The sequence below is a fragment of the Pelecanus crispus genome, chromosome 3 (genome assembly GCF_030463565.1).
Source record: "Pelecanus crispus isolate bPelCri1 chromosome 3, bPelCri1.pri, whole genome shotgun sequence".
NCBI lineage: Eukaryota > Metazoa > Chordata > Aves > Pelecaniformes > Pelecanidae > Pelecanus > Pelecanus crispus.
In genome coordinates, this window is record NC_134645.1 from 27,961,236 (window position 1) to 27,980,750 (window position 19,515).

Here is a 19,515-nt window from a genome sequence, read left to right on the forward strand (position 1 = left end):
TCAAGACAGCTCCTTGACTCATTACTGCAAGGAGGAACCCACCTTTGCTAATACATCAGGAGAAGTGGTATCTTCAGAACTAATGTTTAGAAACAAGAACATCAAAAAGGCTGTCCTCGGGGATTAAGGTGCCTCTTGCAGTGCTCAGCCTGTATGACTGCAGATCCCAGATGCTGATGGTGTTCAATGACATCAGTAGAGTTAGGTCAGAATGAATCCTGAAGCTAAGCCAGCTGCTTGTAAATATTTATCATAAATTAGAGCAGTTTTCTTTTTTTTTTAATTGTATTAAAGCTTGCAGACCTATTTTCACTGTAACTTCGCTAATACCTGTATTGGTATCTCAGTGCTGTGATTTAACCTGTTTGTGAATCCGTCTCCCTGGGCAAAGCGCAAATATCTACATCTTGCCATATCCTTTCCCTGTTCACACACACGTAGATTAAGTGGCAAAATTGATTAGTAATAAAAAGCTGTTTTGTCATCATACCCACACAATGTGACAATGAATCACTCTTGTGATAGTACTGCCCTACTTCTTTAAAATACGCATGGGAAAAAAGTCTAAGCTCCGTTAGAAAAGGGAACTCTTCAGAGGACACAATTTTGATGCGCTGGGTAAGGTATTTAAGAACTAGCTTAAAAACTTACCTGACTGGCATACAGTGTACCCTGGCAGTGTTGATCTTTTCCTTCAGATTAGCTATACAGTCAGCAACTTTCAGGCTTTCTGCTGTGCAGGAGTCCTTGCATGACAAAGAAAGACTCAAAGGTAGCTGTGAGACTTGGTTTTGGCCACCTTTCTGATGTAAGCAAGTCCTTTGCTATTTTCAGGATTACAAGATGCTGGTATACACCCTTGCTGCAGACTTTCTGACGTCTTTTAGGCTCTGCCCCGTTCTCCCATGGTTTACCCCCATGGTATAAAGCTAGTTGCTTTTAAGGAAGGCTCTGTCCACCCTTGCAGCACAGGGTTTTGCAGCAGGGCCAGCATTAATGTGTCTAAGACAGCTTAACCAGGAATCGTTCCTTCCACTTGCAGAATCATGCACTTTTAAGCAAAACACATGGAGTAATATCCCCCAAACTGTTATGCATCTCTTCCATGAAACTCTGACATTGTAGTTTTAGCTCTGAGATTTGCCTTTGTGTTCTTCAAATTGTGTTAATTAATTGCACTTGCTTATAGTAAAACTCCATGTCTGGTTAAGTGTAACAAAAGTGAGGGATTTTGTTGGCAGTTTGATACATACTGTGGTATTGTGCTTCAGTTTAGAAATCTTGCTGTTGACCTTATACAAACGTACTGAATTCAGTGGAAAGGCTCCCAGGTGTTTGCCAGAAGTTTGGATGGATTTAGAAGAATCCTCTTTGGAGCCAAGAATTGGCCTTGCACGTTCTGAAAAGTGTAAAATTGATGCAGATACTTAATCATATGGTGTGCTTTTTGACCTCCCATTTCAGATGCTAACATGTGTTTTCTTGTTACTATTTAAAGGTCAAATGGCTGGTGATCACACGCGACTGGAATTCCACAACATAGAAACAGGAATAATAACAGAGCGGCGCTACCTGTCTTCTGTGCCTTCTAATTTCATTGGGCATCTACAGAGTCTTACATTTAATGGCATGGCATACATTGACTTATGTAAAAATGGAGACATCGATTATTGTGAGCTAAATGCAAGATTTGGATTCAGGAACATCATAGCAGACCCTGTAACCTTTAAAACAAAAGCGAGTTATGTTGCATTGGCCACGCTACAAGCATATACGTCTATGCACCTTTTTTTCCAGTTCAAAACAACTTCTCTGGATGGATTGATACTTTATAACAGTGGCGATGGAAATGATTTCATTGTGGTTGAATTAGTAAAAGGGTATGTATGGATTAGCATAATGACAAAAAAGTCTATTTGAAATATATATACAGGAGAAATACAAGGGAAAGTTTAGGACACAAATCTTTGACTGGACAGTTATGATTGATGAATGTTTCTTCATGTTAAATTTAATGTGCTTTATTGTGACTTTTTCTTTCAGATGAAGCTAGATGCCTGAAAAATATGAAAGTAAATAATAGGTATAACTTCTATAGTGTTTACCACAAAGAAGTACTAGTTTATAGCCTTCCTCTTGTTCTCTCTGTACGTATGTATGCATGTGTTGGTACATGGAGTGCTCGTTACTTTCCAGAAACTTGGGACTTCATTTCAGCTCATCTAAATGAATGGTGATTACTCTGAATTAATGTTGCTTCCCCATTTGGCATTCATTGCTGTCTTCTGGTTTTACCAACACTACTGAGGAGTATAAGGAAACAGGAAACCTTAGACATATTAATTAGTGCTCCCTTGCTATGTAAAGAAAAAGGAAACTTTTCCAATTTTTTCTCTTTTCCCAGGTATTTACACTATGTGTTTGACTTGGGAAATGGTGCAAATCTCATCAAAGGAAGTTCTAATAAACCTCTGAATGACAACCAGTGGCATAATGTGATGATATCAAGGGATATCAGCAATCTCCACACTGTAAAAATTGACACTAAAATCACAACACAGAGCACAGCAGGAGCCAGAAATTTAGATCTCAAAAGTAAGTACAGTAATTCCTGTATAACCTACAGTGAGGGTCATTACAGAATGATAACCTGAATAAATAATGTATGTAAAGTACAGTATAATTTTGTAATACTATATGAAATATTTTATTTGATAATAATTAATATGATCACAACAAATGACATTTTCTTTATGTCAGCCTGACAATGCCAGTTTAGTAGTAGTTCTGCACAGTTAGATACTACTTTAAATGTGTGAAAATGCCACAGGAAAAAAAGTAGCAAATGGTAAGAACGTAGAGTGACCCATATATACCAATTATGGTATATACTGGGGGACTAAAGGAGCTCTAAAATGTCTATGAAAAAGGTTTGATTTTTACATGAACATAACTTATATAAGTGGTATGCAGAAACCACAGCACAACCTTTACAGTATGACTACAAAGGCTTTGCAGAACAGATGATTTCTGTGTTAGAGAATTGGGGAACACTTTGGCCTGTCCCCCACTGTTCAGTATTCCACATAAAACCTACCTTTTGTTGGAAAAATAAATACAATGCAGTATTTTGTTATTGTAAAAAATGTTACAAGTAAAGCAGTCTTATGTGGCAGTCCTCTAATGAATCAGTTATAAATAAAAGTTGTCAGATGTATTGAACCATAAACATATACTCACCTAAATATGTAATGTGTTGTAATTTCACTTGCAGGGTGGGATAAACTTTGTTTCATAGGTCTAAACCTACATTTTATAGGTCCAGCTAGAGTCTTAAGATCCATTTTTGTAAACCAAACTGATACATATGTATATTTTAAAATAATAGTATTAGTTGTAAGGATGGGCTTCTGAAAAGCTAATTTGCATCAGAGGAAAGTATTTTTTTGAAAGGAGGTATACATATATTTTAAATACTGCCTACCTAATCAGGCATACGAATATATGTTCTGGTCATGTGAAAAACTATCGTGTATTTTAACATTCTTTATAAAAGTTCTTGTTAGAAAAAACAAAATTCCATAACAGTCAAAGAAAATATAATATTTCAAAAACCAGGAAGTTCAAAGTAGATATTAATATTCCATCAAGAGTTTATTCCTTGCTGGATTTTCTTTTAACTACCTCTGAGTCACAGATAACGAGCTGACCTTAGTAATTATTCTGAATTTTGTGATATTTTACATGTTTGCTTCACTTGAAAGTGCTATTAAGATTGTAAGAAAGACTGTGAAAACTGTATCTTGATATGTCATAAGCTTCAATAAGAGCCTCTTTATCAGAAATGCCTGGTTTATAAATTAAAGCTTTTTGAATGGCTCACGCTCTATTCTCAAAAGCGTGTTTGAAATTTGTGCCACATTCTTTCTCATTTGTGTACTCTTGTAAATATGGTCGATGTTTATTGAGGTAGTGTAATATTTCAACGTTATTTTTGATGTTGTAGAGAAAGCATCCACCTTGCTCTTTCACCTTTTTTGCAACAATAAGTACTACTTTATACATATACATATGTATGTATATGTATTTAATCTGGTTTTTTTCCCAGTATATTAATTAGACACGCATAGGAAAAGTAACCCTGTTAAGAACTGATAACTAAGTTAACACAGTCATTTTATTCTACATCATCTTCAAACTGAATGTGGTGTTTTGGTATGTTGCTCTATTTAAGAAAAGGAAGAAAGTTTGAAAACTGTGCTTAATGAAGGCACTAGAGGGCACTGTTATCTCACTAAAGGCATTGCTCAGTGTATTCATAGAGAAAGCTCATCAGCGAGGATAACCTATAAAATCCAACATTCCTTTGTTTTCTTCGCTTTGAAAATTCTACTTTTGCTTTACCCTTTTGAAGTAAAACTGTATCCGTAGCCAGTGCATTTTCTAACCTTGAATTCCAGTGGAAAAAAAAACTGAAGAGCATGAAAAAACATACTGAGATTTGAAGCGAGGAAGGTGAATTCTGTTAGATGCTGATTGTCTGTAATTCACCACCCAGGAAATGTGGCTAGTAAACGAATAACAAGCCTGACATATTCAGTACAGTAATATGTAGTAAGCATCTTTCTCAAACTGGTCTAGCCTACAGAGGTCCTCAACCTCTGTCTCCTCATAGTAGTATGTTTCATTTTATTTTTTTAATGTACTCTCTTATATTTTGCTCGGTCAGCTTCCTTAAATATGGCACAGCATAATCATGAGAATTTTGGTAGTTTTTGGGGGGGAGTTCAAGCTGATACATTTTAGCCAGCAGGCTAAAAAGGAGAAAAAAATGGCCTTTCATTATGATTTTTTCTTCCTTTGTATTCTGTTGAAATGCTTTCCTGTAGCTTGTTCTTTTCTATTTTATGTCTGTGTTTCTTGTGGTGACACCTCTCTGTTATGCTATAAACACTTCATACACTTTACTGATACAAGCAGCTATGGTTAATTCATTGTCCTATATTATTTTAGCCCTAGCAACAAAGCAAATTCAAAATTATACTTCTAGCTAGTGATATCAATAATTCTGTGTAACCAGAGTTAGCATTAGGTGAAATATAAATGTGTACGGATAACATAGAATCTGCAGCCTTTCTGAGTAATTGTAGAGTTACCAGATTTCAGATGCTGAAATCCAAGCTAATCCTAGAAAGATAAATCAGTATATCCAGTTTTTTTGCAAATACACAGTGAATTCAGTATGAAGATATGACACAGATTGTGTTGTAAAACCTGCACAGGATGCCAGTTGTCTGGGAAAGCAGACAGTTGCTGTAAAAGTATGGGAGAGAATTTCCACTCTACACTTCCTTTTGGGAGTAGGATTTGGCTATATAACATAGAAAGTCCATTATTACAAACATGGGTTCCCTGCATAACCTCTGGTACAACTTCAGTGGATTCGAGTGGGAACCTGTGGAAACACTTATATTAAATTCTCCTGCTTAATTGTTGTTGTAATTAGATGGGTAAATTATAAATTGGAGACAAATAAATGAGTGAAAATAGTTCTGTGTTTGGATTCCAAGAACTGTGTTATTTTTCCTAGCAGAGAAAATTAGCAAAGTGTACTCAGGTGCAGTTCTAGCAGATAACCTGTGAAGATAAATGAGTGTTAGCAGCAAAGGGAATGCAGCTCAAGCCTGCCAACATTCAGTTACACAGCAAATTTGCTTTCATGTATTTCTTGAGCAGATTCCCTGTCCTGCTTTCGGTATAGCTAAGATGATCAGCATGGCTACAATTCAATGACTTCACAGACCAAAATAGTTGGGTGGAGGAGAAATGGTTCTTGCTGTACTTGATGCTGTGCTCTTACGGTCTTGAGGGGTCCAAGTAGCCTGGAAGAGGCACAAAAATGCAAGTGAAAGTGGAATTTGACTTGTGCTTTCGTTCCTCACTGTTGCCAAAGAAAAGATGTCTCCTCTGTTCAGACTGTAGGTATTACGTCTGTAACGTCTCTTCCCTCTCCACACTTTCTTCCTGTGGTGTGGGAAACTGGAGTTCTGTCAGAATTTTTTTTTTTAATAAATATTTGAAGACACATGATCTGCTTTCAAGGAAGAAGAACATCCTCAAGCATGACTTTGTATCCACTTACCTATTAGGGTTTCATCTTCCTTTTCCTTCTCTCCTACACATAAAGGCACTATTTTAATCCCCAAAGTTTTCACCTGCTTTCTTTAAACAGCAAACATACAAAAACTTACAAGAATCCACTCAGAATGGCTGTCAGAAAATTGAAATATTTTAGCATTTTGTTTATAAATCGAGATGAAAACTTGAAATATCACACTCACAAAATGAAAACCTAAGGAATGCTGCTATTATTTTAGGTTTAACAATAAATAGTTAGAAACTTTTCTAGGAGTTGGTAGTTTCAGTACTTCAGTATTCCATCCTATTCCAAACTTTCTAGCTGTGATATATCCTCTAGGATGAACTGCAGTCATTCTAATTTTGATATTTTCTTTTTAAAAGTAAATCACTATCACAAAAAAAAAAAATCCTACCCAACTCAATGTTTATGGTTTTGATTTTCTTTTTTGCTGCCTGTGCAGCATTTCATACATCTTTAAGACGTGCTTTTTTGAACTGATATTCATACTTTCAACTTGTCTCACTCTGTTATTCTCTTACACACGTCCTTCACAAATGTAAATTTTAGAGTCCATTGTAAGTCTTATGTTATTCCTGTGCTGTTATATCACTGCATCCTCAAAAAATGCTGTTCATATTAGAGCATACATCAGAATCAACTTTCTTGCATTTAAAAATCCTGTCTGGATCTCTTTTATGTTTTATTTCTGTAGTTCTTCACTTACCTCTGGCTTCCTTTGTGAGATATAGGTGCTGTTGCTACATACCTTCGCCTTTTAATTTGCCGTTTTCTCTAATAATGTGAAAACAGCCTAGCCTGAAGCATCTGAAAGAAAAGTAATAATGTTAATTTCTGGTATCACCTCAGTGGTTTTGCAAATGCACTTTAAATATACTTCTTCCATGTACATAAAGACTTACTTGGCAATTATTTTACCCTTGTAAACTTTTAATGCAGTTTACTGAATTATCAGTAGATCTACTGGCCTGGCGTATTCATTGATGATTCGTAATAGTCACTTAATCTATTGATATTTCATTTGCCTGTCAAAGTAGGTTATTCATGCTAGGCAAAACTGAGCTAAATTAGACTTGATCATAAACAAGATGTCTTGTTCCAGCAATGGAAACTGAAATGATTTCAATTTCGTATAATATTTGTCCCTGTTGTTTGATATTGAGTCCATTATTATTGTTGCTGCATTATAAGTTTTTCTGTATATTACAAGGTCTGTATTAATGGCAGTGATCCTTCATATTTCTATTACTAAGGAACAAAGCTTTAAGAAGCACAGAAAAGTATTTTATATAAAAATGTAAATTTGTACAAATGAACGAGTATTAATGCTTAAATTGCTCAAGTAAACATGCATGAGCTAATTGTAATGACCTTGTCAGTGGGCTGTGAACTCTTCATGGAGAAATAATGTTCTGTTCCAAATACTGTCAACAGTAAATAGATCTTTCTAACATGACCTGTTGGAGTAGAGAACGGCAAATGCAGCTGTTGTCTTTCCTGATAGTGTTGGGAAAGCAGCCTCCGTACAGATGGAAAAATAAGGATCTTAAAACTGAGTGCTCTTCTTTGAGACTTCCTGTGTAGCAAAGATACACAGGCAGATGAACAATAAGAGATTGGACAGCCTGGTCTAATGCAAATTCCTTTATCCTCCTTTCTCTGTGACTTGTCATATACTGCTTCTAAACAGCTATGCTGCCTTCCAGGCTGTGAAAATAATTTTGGCACTGCTAAGCCTTCAGAAATTGTATCCAGAGTTTCAAAATTGAGATAGGGAAAAATTTAAAAATCTATTCCAGTACTTCCGGATTAAATAAAAATTAAAGAAAATACTCTAGTGTTTGTGGTGAGCTCTGTGAAGTCAACAGCATTGCAGTAGTCTTTCAGATCATTCCATGGTGAGAGAAACTTTTTGCTTTCAGCTTCTTCTCCCATGTTCTTTTCAGTCTCTTACACACATACAAATGTATAGATTTGCCTACGTTTCTACAGCTGTTTGGCATGCAGGTTATTACCATTGCTGATTGTGGAATTTCTTTCAAGGCCTTGTGGAATAACGAGTAAAAGTTATGCTAAGGATAATACAGGAAACATGTATGCTCTTAAAACTTACAAAAATTCTGAATATTTAGCGTAAATACATCTCACTGAATACTAGCATCCCCCTGGCCAAGAAGCATGTCCTAAACTTGCTTTCAAAATGTGCTGCTGTGGGTATGAGACTGCCGTCCTCATGATCTTGGTATTCTGACTGAGCAGTCCTTTTCTGCAAAAGAGCTGCTTTGTGTTAATATCCTCAGGGTCTGTAGGTGATTGTCTTGATCAAGAAGTTGGTGCCATTACATAAAAAGTTTCCCTCTGCAAACCTACATTAAATATGACAATGCTTATCCTCTCAGCTTTTTGGTAGCTTTATGTGGAGAATTCTCCACTGTTTGGAAAACAAGCTCTGCTAAGAGCATTTATTGGCTATTGAAGCAGAGAATGAATAAATGATTTCAGAATATCAGTAGGAGGGGAAATCTGAGTATACTACACCATGAAAATTCTTCCTTCATTAGATTTTTGTCTATTTTTTGGGTGTATACAATGTACAAAAGTGGTCAGAACAGGAAAGAATCATAGAATGCTTTGGGTTGGAAGGGACCTTTAGAGGTCATCTAGCCCAAACCCCCTGCAGTGAGCAGGGACAGCTTTAGCCAGATCAGGCTGCTCAGAGCCCTGTCCAACCTGACCTTGAATGTTGCCAGGGATGGGGCCTCTACCACCTCTCTGGGCAACCTGTTCCAGTGCTTCAACACCCTCATTGTAAAAGATTTCTTTCTATGTCTAGTCCAAATCTATTCTTCTTTAGTTGAAATCCATTATTCCTTGTCCTGTCACAACAGGCCTTGTTAAAAAGATTCTCCCCATCTTTCCTGTAGGCCCCCTTGAAGTACTGGAAGGCTGCAATAAGGTCTCCTTGCAGCCTTCTCTTCTCCAGGCTGAACAATCCCAACTCTCTCAGCCTGGCCTCATAGGAGAGGTGTTCCAGCCCTTGGATCATTGTTGTGGCTCTCCTCTGGACCCGCTCTAACAGGTCCATGTCCTTCTTGTGCTGAGGGCCCCAGATCTGGACGCAGTGCTCCAGATGAGGTCTCACCAGAGCAGAGTAGAGGGGCAGAATCACCTCCCTCGACCTGCTGGCTACGCTGCTTTTGATGCAGACCAGGATATGGCTGGCTTTCTGGGCTGCAAGCGCACATTGCCAGCTCATGTCCACCTTTTCATCCACCAGTACCCCCAAGTCCTTCTCCGCAGGGCTGCTCTCAATCTCTTCATCCCCCAAACTGTACTGATACCGGGGGTTGCCCCGTCCCAGGTGCAGGACCTTGCACTTGGCCTTGTTGAACCTCAGAGAAATGGAGGACATTTGATGTACTTGAATGCTTCACCTCTCCCCCACAACCATCCCCCTTATACAGAGTAATTGGCATAGCATCAATTCTGTGGGAGATGGATTACCACGCGCATTTATATGGCAATTAGATTTTATTATTTACCATTTAACATGCATCACCAACTTCCCTCACAGTTCATTGGACAAGCAGACTGCTTTGGTTTTAAATCTGTTTAATCTTTTTCAATGCCAGTGCTTTCCATCTAGTCTTTGGGGAGGGGAGAAAGAAGCAAAGAGAAATCATAGAATCATTTAGGTTGGAAAAGACCTTTAAGATCATCAAGTCCAACTGTGACTCTAGCACTGTCAAGTCCACCACTAAATCATGTCCCTAAGCGCCACATCTACACATCTTTTAAAAACCTCCGGGGATGGTGACTCAACCACTTCCCTGGGCAGCCTGTTCCAGTGCTTGATAACCTTTAGTGAAGAAATTTTCCTAATATCCAATTTAAACCTCCCCTGGCACAACTTGAGGCCATTTCCTCTTGTCCTATTTCTTGTTACTTGGGAGAAGAGACCGACACCCCCCTAACTACAGGCTCCTTACAGGTAGTTGTAGAGAGCAATAAGGTCTCCCCTCAGCCTCTTTTTCTCCAGACTAAACAGCCCCAGTTCTCTCAGCTGCTCCTCATAAGACTTGTGCTCTAGACCCTTCACCAGCTTCGTTGCCCTTCTCTGAACACGCTCCAGCACCTCAATGTCTTTCTTGTAGTGAGGGGCCCAAAACTGGACACAGTATTCCAGGTGCGGCCTCACCAGCGCCGAGTACAGGGGGACAATCTCTTCCCTGCTCCTGCTGGCCACACTATTCCTGATACAAGCCAGGAAGCTGTTGGCCTTCTTGGCCACCTGGGCACACTGCCGGCTCATGTTCAGCTGGCTGTCAACCAACACCCCCACGTCCTTTTCCACTGGGCAGTTTTCCAGCCACTCTTCCCCAAGCATTGCATGGGGTTGGTTGTTGTGACCGAAGTACAGGACCCAGCACTTGGCCTTGTTGAACCTCATACAGCTGTCCTCAACCCATTGATCCAGCCTGTCCAGATCTCTCTGTAGAGTCTTCCTACCTTCAAGCAGATTGACACTCTCACCCAGGGCACTAAATCCCCTCATGCAGATCATTGGTAAAGATATTAAATAGAATTGGGTCCAATACTGAGCCCAAATAAAGTGGCTAGGAGTCTAAGAATTGTTATTGTCAAGAAAATGTTAAATGTTTTTGTGTAACTGTTTCTTGTTTGAGAATATGTGTTGTTTGAGAACAGGATTGTTGGGGAAATGGTGGATTTTAACCTGAAGGAATCTAGGGCTCTTCAGACTTGAGCACTTACCTTTTGAGTATCTACTTTTGTCTATTGAAAACTTAGCTGCTAAGAACGTTGTCATGTCATTGCTGTTGCCCCCACACACACACTTTCTACCACACAGCTTTACTTGCTTGTGAAATGTAAGCCTATTTGCATAAGCATCGAGCAGTTCTGAACAGAGCCAAAAGGAATGAAAACTGAGCACCAAGAGGTGAATGCAGAAGTGGAGAGCACATCTGGCAGAGCTGAGATGTGAAACAGTGAGCAGCATGGCAACAGCATGAGAAGATGTATCTAGACAGAAGCATATTTGTACCAGGTGTGGAAAGTCTTCAATGCCGTTATGAGTAGCATGGTTATGATAGAGTGATACAATTGGGAGACTTGGAGAAAGGTAGAGCAGCAGGTGTATCTCTAGTGTGGACTGCCGTAGAAACTGGTGGTAAGAGAAATCTGTAGGGTGCTCTTCGTGGTGCACCCATCAACTGCGAGTTCTCTCTAGTACTTTTTCACCCTCACTGCCTTTTTTGCTATGAGTGTGGATTGGGGTGCAGTGCTACAATGAAACTGTAAAGAGAACAATATCAGGCAAGGGAGGAAAAAATATCTTCAAAGTTAAATTCTCTTGACAAATAACTACAATATGTCCTATATGCCAATAAATGACTAAAGAAAACCCACAGTGCCAGCATTTCAGTGCTGGTGATTTCTTTTTTTCGAATAACTTTAATGGGATATTCAGGGAAGATACTGAAGGCAGTGTAGAATTGAGCTGAAAAGATCAGTTTCTATATGCCTTCCCAAAAGAGTGACTTGCTAATCCATAAATTCCATTTTTTGCCTGTAATCATTTTGCTTTGCTTGGTTATCAGTACAGGGAATGTGAAAGACAGAAGGCACCACCTGTCACATCATACAACTGCCTCTTGCCCAAAGTATTTGAAAGGACAGATAACTCAGCAGAGCCTGAACAAGTAACTTGCCACCCTTTCCCTTCTTAGGTGAGAAACAGTCTAAAAGTGATGGAATTCATCACTCCAACAGGAGAAATACTTGAAAAGCCTACTTCCCCCCCTCAAAAAAAAAAAAAAAAAAAAAAAATCACATCAAAACCAAAAGACTTCAACCACAAATCAATACTGAAGCTACAGAATGGACTCTTTGAAGTGAATAAGTGGGCATAAAACACTAAGTTTACACGTTCATGTCTACCCTCAAGTGCCCTTGCAAGTGGTAGACGAAATTCAATCATGCTTGGCTCTAGCACCAAACAGGCCTGTGAATGCGCAGCAAGTGCATATTCTCTACTGTAAAGGGAGATTTGAAAAGCCATATGTTGGAGCGTATGTGCTGCAGAAGCTGTGTGGATGTATCATTTAAATCTTTGTCAACTGTCCTTCAATTTATTACTGGGTTATGATCACAGCAGGCTTCTTGATTTATTCAAAAAAGAACAATTTTATTTCATCAACATTTTTAAAGGATCAAATAATATTTTTTATATGGAACAAGAAGTAAACATTTAGTCATGAATAATGAAAGTGGGGAGAGACTCTAGAATCACCGCTTATCTGCTGTTCAGGCCCAATTCCTTTTCTAAAGTGTGTGGTGAAATCCCGCATCTGAAAGAAAAGTCACCACTCTGCCTATTGCACAAAGTAAATGGTAGGTAGGTGCTTTTGTATGTTGGAGAGGAGAGAAGGTCATTAAGGACAAGTAGGCTCCTATATTTCATTGAATGTCAAAGGCATCTAGATGCCTACCTGACATTTTCATTTGAGACAATATTCCTTGAGTCAAGATCAGGATGTTGTCTGTTGTGTTTAAGTCAGTGCATATTCAGCTTGTGTGAGACTAATTTATTTTCACAATTCAGTTGCCTCAAAAATACGCCAAGTTGGGATTGTGTGGGTCGTCTTATCTTGAGTTCCACCTGGTACTTCATTGTGCAACTATTAAGATACTACAAAGTGATTTCTCTTGATATTGTAACAGCAAATCATCTGTTTCATGAAGGACTTGAAGAAAGTGAGAACTTTTTTCTTTTGAGATTAGACTTTCCCTATGGTATTTCTCAGACTTTGCAGTCTTCATCCTCTTTGCCTGCCTGAGGGAAGAAGCTGTTATATGATTGATCATTCTGAAGTAGCATATTTGGAGAAAAGTGTGCCTGACACCTTGGCTTCACCACAGCCAGATGTTCTTTTGTATTTTCATATGTCATATAAGGGAGTTGCGGAGATGCCTGTTGCCTTTTCAGAACTCACCACATTATGCCAGGGCTTTTCATCTCTTTCTTGGGGAGTAATACCACTTTAGTACACTGCAGAAATGCTCTTGTTCCTAGCCATAATAGTGATTTAGTACAATGTGACATTAGAAACAAGACAGAGAAACTTCTTCTAAAATGGAAGAGAAATTAAGAGAATAGCTGAAAGCACAGTTGAAACCAGCAGCACGACAAGACATGAAGGGACAGAATGTCTGCTTTTGGAGAGAGTAATGGATTTGAAGGTGCCTTTGTGCAGCCATATAAAAACATTCCAGGGATATTGTCTTTATGGGTTATGAAAAAGCCAAGCTACAATTCCTTCTACTGTTTTATTTCCTCCTTTTTGTTTTGTTTTCATTCATACGCAGAACCATATTTGAATGAATGGTGTTCATTTCTTGTCAAGAATCGTGTACACCGGATGTGTACAACAAAACATACAGAGAGTAAAGAAGCCTAACTATATCCTGGTTAAACTACTTGTTCCCTGGGCAGCATTTACATGTTGCTGTTACCATTACAAACACATTTACTAGTGCTTGAAGACAATAGTAGTTGTTAAATTAAAGGAATAGTTTTTTCCACCAGCACTTATCATATAAAAATTCTTGGGTGCAGACATGAATCAGGAAAGGAGGAAAGTCTATGGGGTGACCTGTCAGCAATCTTAGTAGTGCCAAATAATAAGATACTTCTGCTACTTATTCAGAAAAGAAACAAATAGAACAGCATCTTCAATTTTTATTTTACATTTCTTTGGTTTAGCATTTGCAAAGTTCTTATTTTGAAGAAATGTAGAGACTTGGGATAAAAAGAGATGAGTTATTACAGAAGGATTTGGCAGTATTTGTTTCACCAACAGTTGTGTGTGACTCACTGTTGTGCGGTGTTCTGTGTGTTTTTTCATAAGTGTGATTCCAATAATGAATACATTGAGAACTTGGGTTCATTCATTAGCTAGCAATTTGTTTCTGTGTTAAAATAACTTGTTCCTCAAAGCACAAATCAGCTATAAGTCAGAAAAGAGATATACCGGTGTAAATAGGAAAGCTCCTGTTGGAATAAATTAAGGTCTTCATTACCTGTAAAAGATATAAATTAAACCCACTGAACTCTTTTCTTTGTCAGTGCTTATGATATAACTGACCAGTACTATTATTGCCATGATTTATAGGTATAGCTCTGAAAGTGCTGCCTTCCAGTTGATTCCTCTGAACTGCAATGAACCTGCCAGTGAGAAACACTGTAGCATACTTATTTTTTTGGCCTCAGAAAAATGAAGAGAAGAAACAATCCTTCCTCTCTAAATAAAAGGGGATAACTCTGTGTCCTGACTCCTAATATAAGTAAGAAGAGAGATGTGAGATTAAGGAGTACCTGCTCTCAAATAACATGATTTATTTGAAGCTTCTCTAGAGATCAGGAAGAAATCTTGGAGCACTCTATTCCCTCACCCATTTCTTTACTACCTGCTACTTTGTTTATGCCAGTTGAGCTGGTTTATATAAATTGGTTATTTTCCTTTATAAATTAAGGAAAGTCAGGCTGGTAATGAAAAGAAAATGGAGACTTTTTCAGGAATATGTTTAAAAATCAAAATAAACTTCAGAAAAAGATATATGCATGAAAGGTAACAGCTAAACTTTCATTCCAGAAACTATGATTAGCACTGTAATACAAGTATATCCCTTTCTATATGTATTTAAAAAAATGCTCATCTGTTGAAAGAAAGAAATAAATAGAAGAATTGCATTTTCCATTGTGCACAACTCCTGAAATGGTCACATGTTTTCAGTGGTAGCAATATTGAGATAGTATTGCATTTAGGCTGCAGCTAGTTTAGATAGTGTCATGATCTCATACTATTGATCTGATGAACTGTGATACCTTACTTAATGAAAAAACTTACATGCAATTCATAAGGGTAAGTAGGCAGATACACAACAAAGGATTAATGCTGTTTTAGAGTGTGTAACATTTCCAGTAGTAAAGCTGTATTTACATAAGTGAAAAAGAGGAGAAAATCTGAGAATTTGTGTCATACTATGTTGATTCATCTGATCTCTTTTAGGAGAAGCAGGAACAGGAAGCTTTATTTTTCTGCTAATGCACATTCAGTATACAAATTTTTTCATTAACAACATTTTCTGCAATTCTGTCTTGTCTGAATTTCTAATGGATTGAGTTTTGTAGGAAACTACTTCTTCATTGAGAGGAACATGAAAATGAAACGGGATTAACTGAAATAAAAGCAGCTATGCAAAACATTTGTGATGGCAGATATGAAAAAATAACCAAGTGAAAAAAATTTAAATAGCTTTAAAAACAAAATATCCAAGGTTTAATTCCAGAGCCTATCCTTTAATAAAATTTTGTCTCTGAGAGAAAGTGTGTTTTTATGCCATCAGCAGCAAACTCAAACCACATTTGATATTAAATCTGGGGAAGGTTTAGGCCATAGTCATAAAAATTACTTGTATATGTTTTATAAAAGGTGAAGTCTCATAGTCAGTATAGCTGCTCAATACATATGATATTTATTAGTGTAATGTATTAGCTAGTGCAAAAGCAGAACTGAAGTTATTTGAACATCAGCAAAGTTAAAATATTACCCAGAATGTGTCTTTGTGGAAACTGTGTTTTCAATAGTACATAATGATCAGTTCTAATTACCAGTAGTCTTAAGGAACTGTAAGTAGTAGATTTATAGTTTATTTAGACCCAACTTTATGGTACTTCTGTGCATATGATACCTATTTGAAAATACTCCACTGTATATTTCCAGGAGCAAATATTCTGAGTTCAGGTTCATATGCTGGCACACTGGCCTGGACTTCTGCTAACCGTTCATCATAACAGGCAATTGCTATATGACTGTATATAGCAATCTCAATATGCTTGAGGGATGGATCTTAGGAATTAACGGGATCAATTTGAAAGTTTGCAGTTTTAAAGGTTTAACCTATCACAGAATAGAAATGGTTGTTTGGACAGTATACGTGTTGGGAGGTTTAAAAAGAGGTTACATGTGTCATGTCCAATAGACCAGTTTAACCTTTTTAGCATAGGTATGATTTTCTTAGTATTGGAGTTTCCCTCTTTTCAGTCCATTGGAATCAATTGAGATGAATTATCTCTCTATTCTGAGCTGATGATGACTGAAAGCACAGAACTTCAGGAAACCTGGAAGGGTTTTACTTTCCAGATGTTCCACCTGAGAAAAAGATGAGGAACCTTTATCATGAGAGTTTTTACTTTGTTTCCAGTTCAGCTGGTTGAAAAATACAGAAGTTTTTCTGCTGTGAATGAATTACATCCCATTTGTGGGAACATGTGGATCACCATATTTTAATCTGTTATGTCTAATATCATTATCTACATGGAATGGAGAAAGCTTGAGGTTTCTTAGTGCATGATGCCATAATTGTTGCTAAGACTTTTGGTTGGATGGCTTATAAGATTAATAATATTCATGTTCCTAAGCTTTTTATCTCCATTTCACTAATTCAAATACAGCTGAGTTTTAGGGCTGGTATGTAGTGACTAAAAATTTTTCACAGTCTGATAGGCATTTGTTTGTTTCAGGCCATTTCCTTGCAGGCAGACTGTAAGCCATTGCAAACAGTGCTAAATTGCACTCCCTTGCGACAAGCAAGTATGCCAGGAGAACCAGGAAAAGGTGTGACTGTGACTTATACCGATAAGAGGGAGATTAAAATTAGCCACATGGGGTAGTGATGATAGCTAGTACATTCTGAGTTCTGTCGCTATGAAATCTGCCTACAAACCTTGGTAAACACTTAGGAAATAAACAATTTTGTTTTTGAGGTGATGCAGAGACACTCGTTGGTACGTCCTGTAGCCTAGGCTCCAAAATTATCTAGACTGGGGGATATACTGGAAAGCACAATGTAGATTGGAATATAGATTCAGGTAGTCTATTGAAAATTTATGCTGGCACAAAACATGTCATGAGTGAGGATTTAATGCATAGGTAGAGTAAGAATTTTGTCACTGGGTGATGCTTGAGAGTCGGGTGCTCCCATAAGCACCTTCCTTCAAACAGGTTCAATGCTTCTCTGAAGCTCAGATGGTCTTCTTCCTGTGTGCCTAAAGGGGCTTGCCTGTAGGCATGCTCAGAGCACTCCCACCACGCTTGCACAGATGGCTGCTTTCTCTGAGTTAGGGGAGAACAGAGCAGAACAGTAAACTCATGCAAGGTATAGGAAACCATGGGTTTATTCCTTTTTGTCTGTGACTGAAAGAATCAAGCACATCTTGCCTGCCGGAAGGACTGGAGCCTTTTAGCTAGGTCTGTGCTCACTCTGAGCATGCGTCCCCTCTCTAGCCAAGCAAAGCTCAGATTTGTTTCTGCAGCATGTCTTCAGCAACAGGTATGGAATGCACCTAGTTAAACCTATAGTCTGACACTTAAAGCACGCTTTAGGGAGGCAGGTTATGTTAGTTTGAAAGATTACTGTTCTGCCCACCAGAGACACCAAACACATGAAAGAAAGGCACAACCTTAATTGTAAAACAGAAAAGCATCCCCTCCCTCAGTGTTTAAGAGAAAAGTTATAGTTATGTCCTTGCAAAGTAAGTCTCAGAAGTTATAGTTACGTCCTTGCAAAGTAAGTCTCAGAGCTATGAATTACTTAAAGGAACAAAAGCATTAGCTTTCAGTCCCGAGTAAATTGCCTGAGGTTCATCAAAGAGAGCTGTTCATAATATGTGTCTGTCATCAGAATTATATTTGATGATAAAATTCTGTTTGCTCAGTGTGCAGATTGCCATTTTAAATGCATCTAACTCCCCCTGTTCCCACATGACTGACACAGGGTATGAATTTTGGCGGGGAGAATCAGTCATTTCACTGCTTAACAATGGTATCCCTAAGTTTCTCTTTAGATGTATCCCTAAACCCTTTATTTCTTAGTGTGCTTTTAAATGGATGATTCTGGATATATGGACTTTAGGTGGATCTTGGTGCTCCACTTACTGCCTTTTATCTCAGTCTGCTGGATCCATAACTGGAATGATCTGTGGTCAGGTTCCCTAAGTATGCTAACAACATGTGTCAGTGCTAGATGCATTTCTAGATGGAGATTCTGTGACTGAATCCTCACCTGTGAAATAGATGCATGTTTCCTGTATGTATGAGCTGGAACATAAATAGTATGTCCAGGTACTTCTAAATAATTAGTCATGCAAATGTGAAGTCTACACATGCATTTGAAAAAATAATAGTCCTGCAATGTCTTTTCATATCATATATTCTATCAGTGTTTTCTTCTACATTTATTTTGAAGAATGTTTTCTGAGATACCTGTCATTCAGCATAAAAAGGCCAGGACATGAAGCAGGTTTTCTTCTGTATGTAATATTTATTTTTCCTTAACAGGTGATTTGTATATTGGAGGAGTGGCCAAAGAAATGTATAAGTCCTTGCCAAAACTGGTGCACGCAAAAGAGGGATTCCAAGGCTGTCTTGCATCAGTTGACTTGAATGGACGGCTCCCTGATCTAATCTCAGATGCTCTCTTCTGCAATGGGCAAATAGAAAGAGGCTGTGAAGGTATTAAATATGCTGAAATTTTTTTATATCATAGCAAAAGTATTGTGTAAATCCTGCAGAGTTTTGTTTCTATGTACACTCCATACATGGAGAGACTATATTTTACCTGCTTCTGGTTGATCTTGTTTGACCCTTTCTTATATAAAGACTGCATTTTTTTAGTGTTATGGAGACAAGTGTTTGCCTGCCCCACAGCACAGAGGTTGATTTGAGAACATGAGTTAACTTCTTAAATGTTTAATGTAGGTTCCATCCTTCTGCAGTGGCAAGATATTTTGCATGTATTTTGTTTACTTCTGATGTATTTTAATTAATGATAGAAACAATAACAATTAGCTTCAATGAAGTCCTTTGTATCTTGATAACACTTAGGCATTAGCTAATGCTGCGACATTAGTTAATTCATTCCATTTTTTAAAGCAGACATTTTGAGTTGATTAATTCAAGGCTAATTTATGAAACTGTTTAAAATCAATTTTCCATCTTCTCTATTTTTGCTCACCCCGAGATTTGTATTGTCGTGAGCCTTCCTATCTGAAATCAGTAACAGCCAAATATGTTTTATCTCACATTTTTTTATGTCTTTATTGACTCATCTGGAATATCATGGAATTTAAGTGAGGACAGAATTAGAAGAGGTGTATTTGTAATTCAGGGGTGTCAATCTCTAGCTATTTTTCCAGCTGTCATTTAATCCCACGTTATCTTTACTATGATTTGTGGAATAATTTAAATTAATTCTCTGTCCCTGCATATATA

At 37.8% G+C, this 19,515-nt stretch overlaps 1 protein-coding gene across 18 annotated transcripts in view; it reads left to right on the plus strand.

Moving 5' to 3' along the window:
- Positions 1-19,515, plus strand: part of NRXN1 (neurexin 1) — a 728,426-nt gene that overhangs the window by 351,384 nt on the left and 357,527 nt on the right. For all 18 annotated transcript variants that reach the window (XM_075708526.1, XM_075708515.1, XM_075708516.1 and 15 more), the window contains 3 exons: positions 1,499-1,880; positions 2,405-2,595; positions 18,583-18,756. In XM_075708526.1, the coding sequence (XP_075564641.1) occupies positions 1,499-1,880; positions 2,405-2,595; positions 18,583-18,756 (747 nt within the window). The remainder of the gene's footprint in view (positions 1-1,498; positions 1,881-2,404; positions 2,596-18,582; positions 18,757-19,515) is intronic.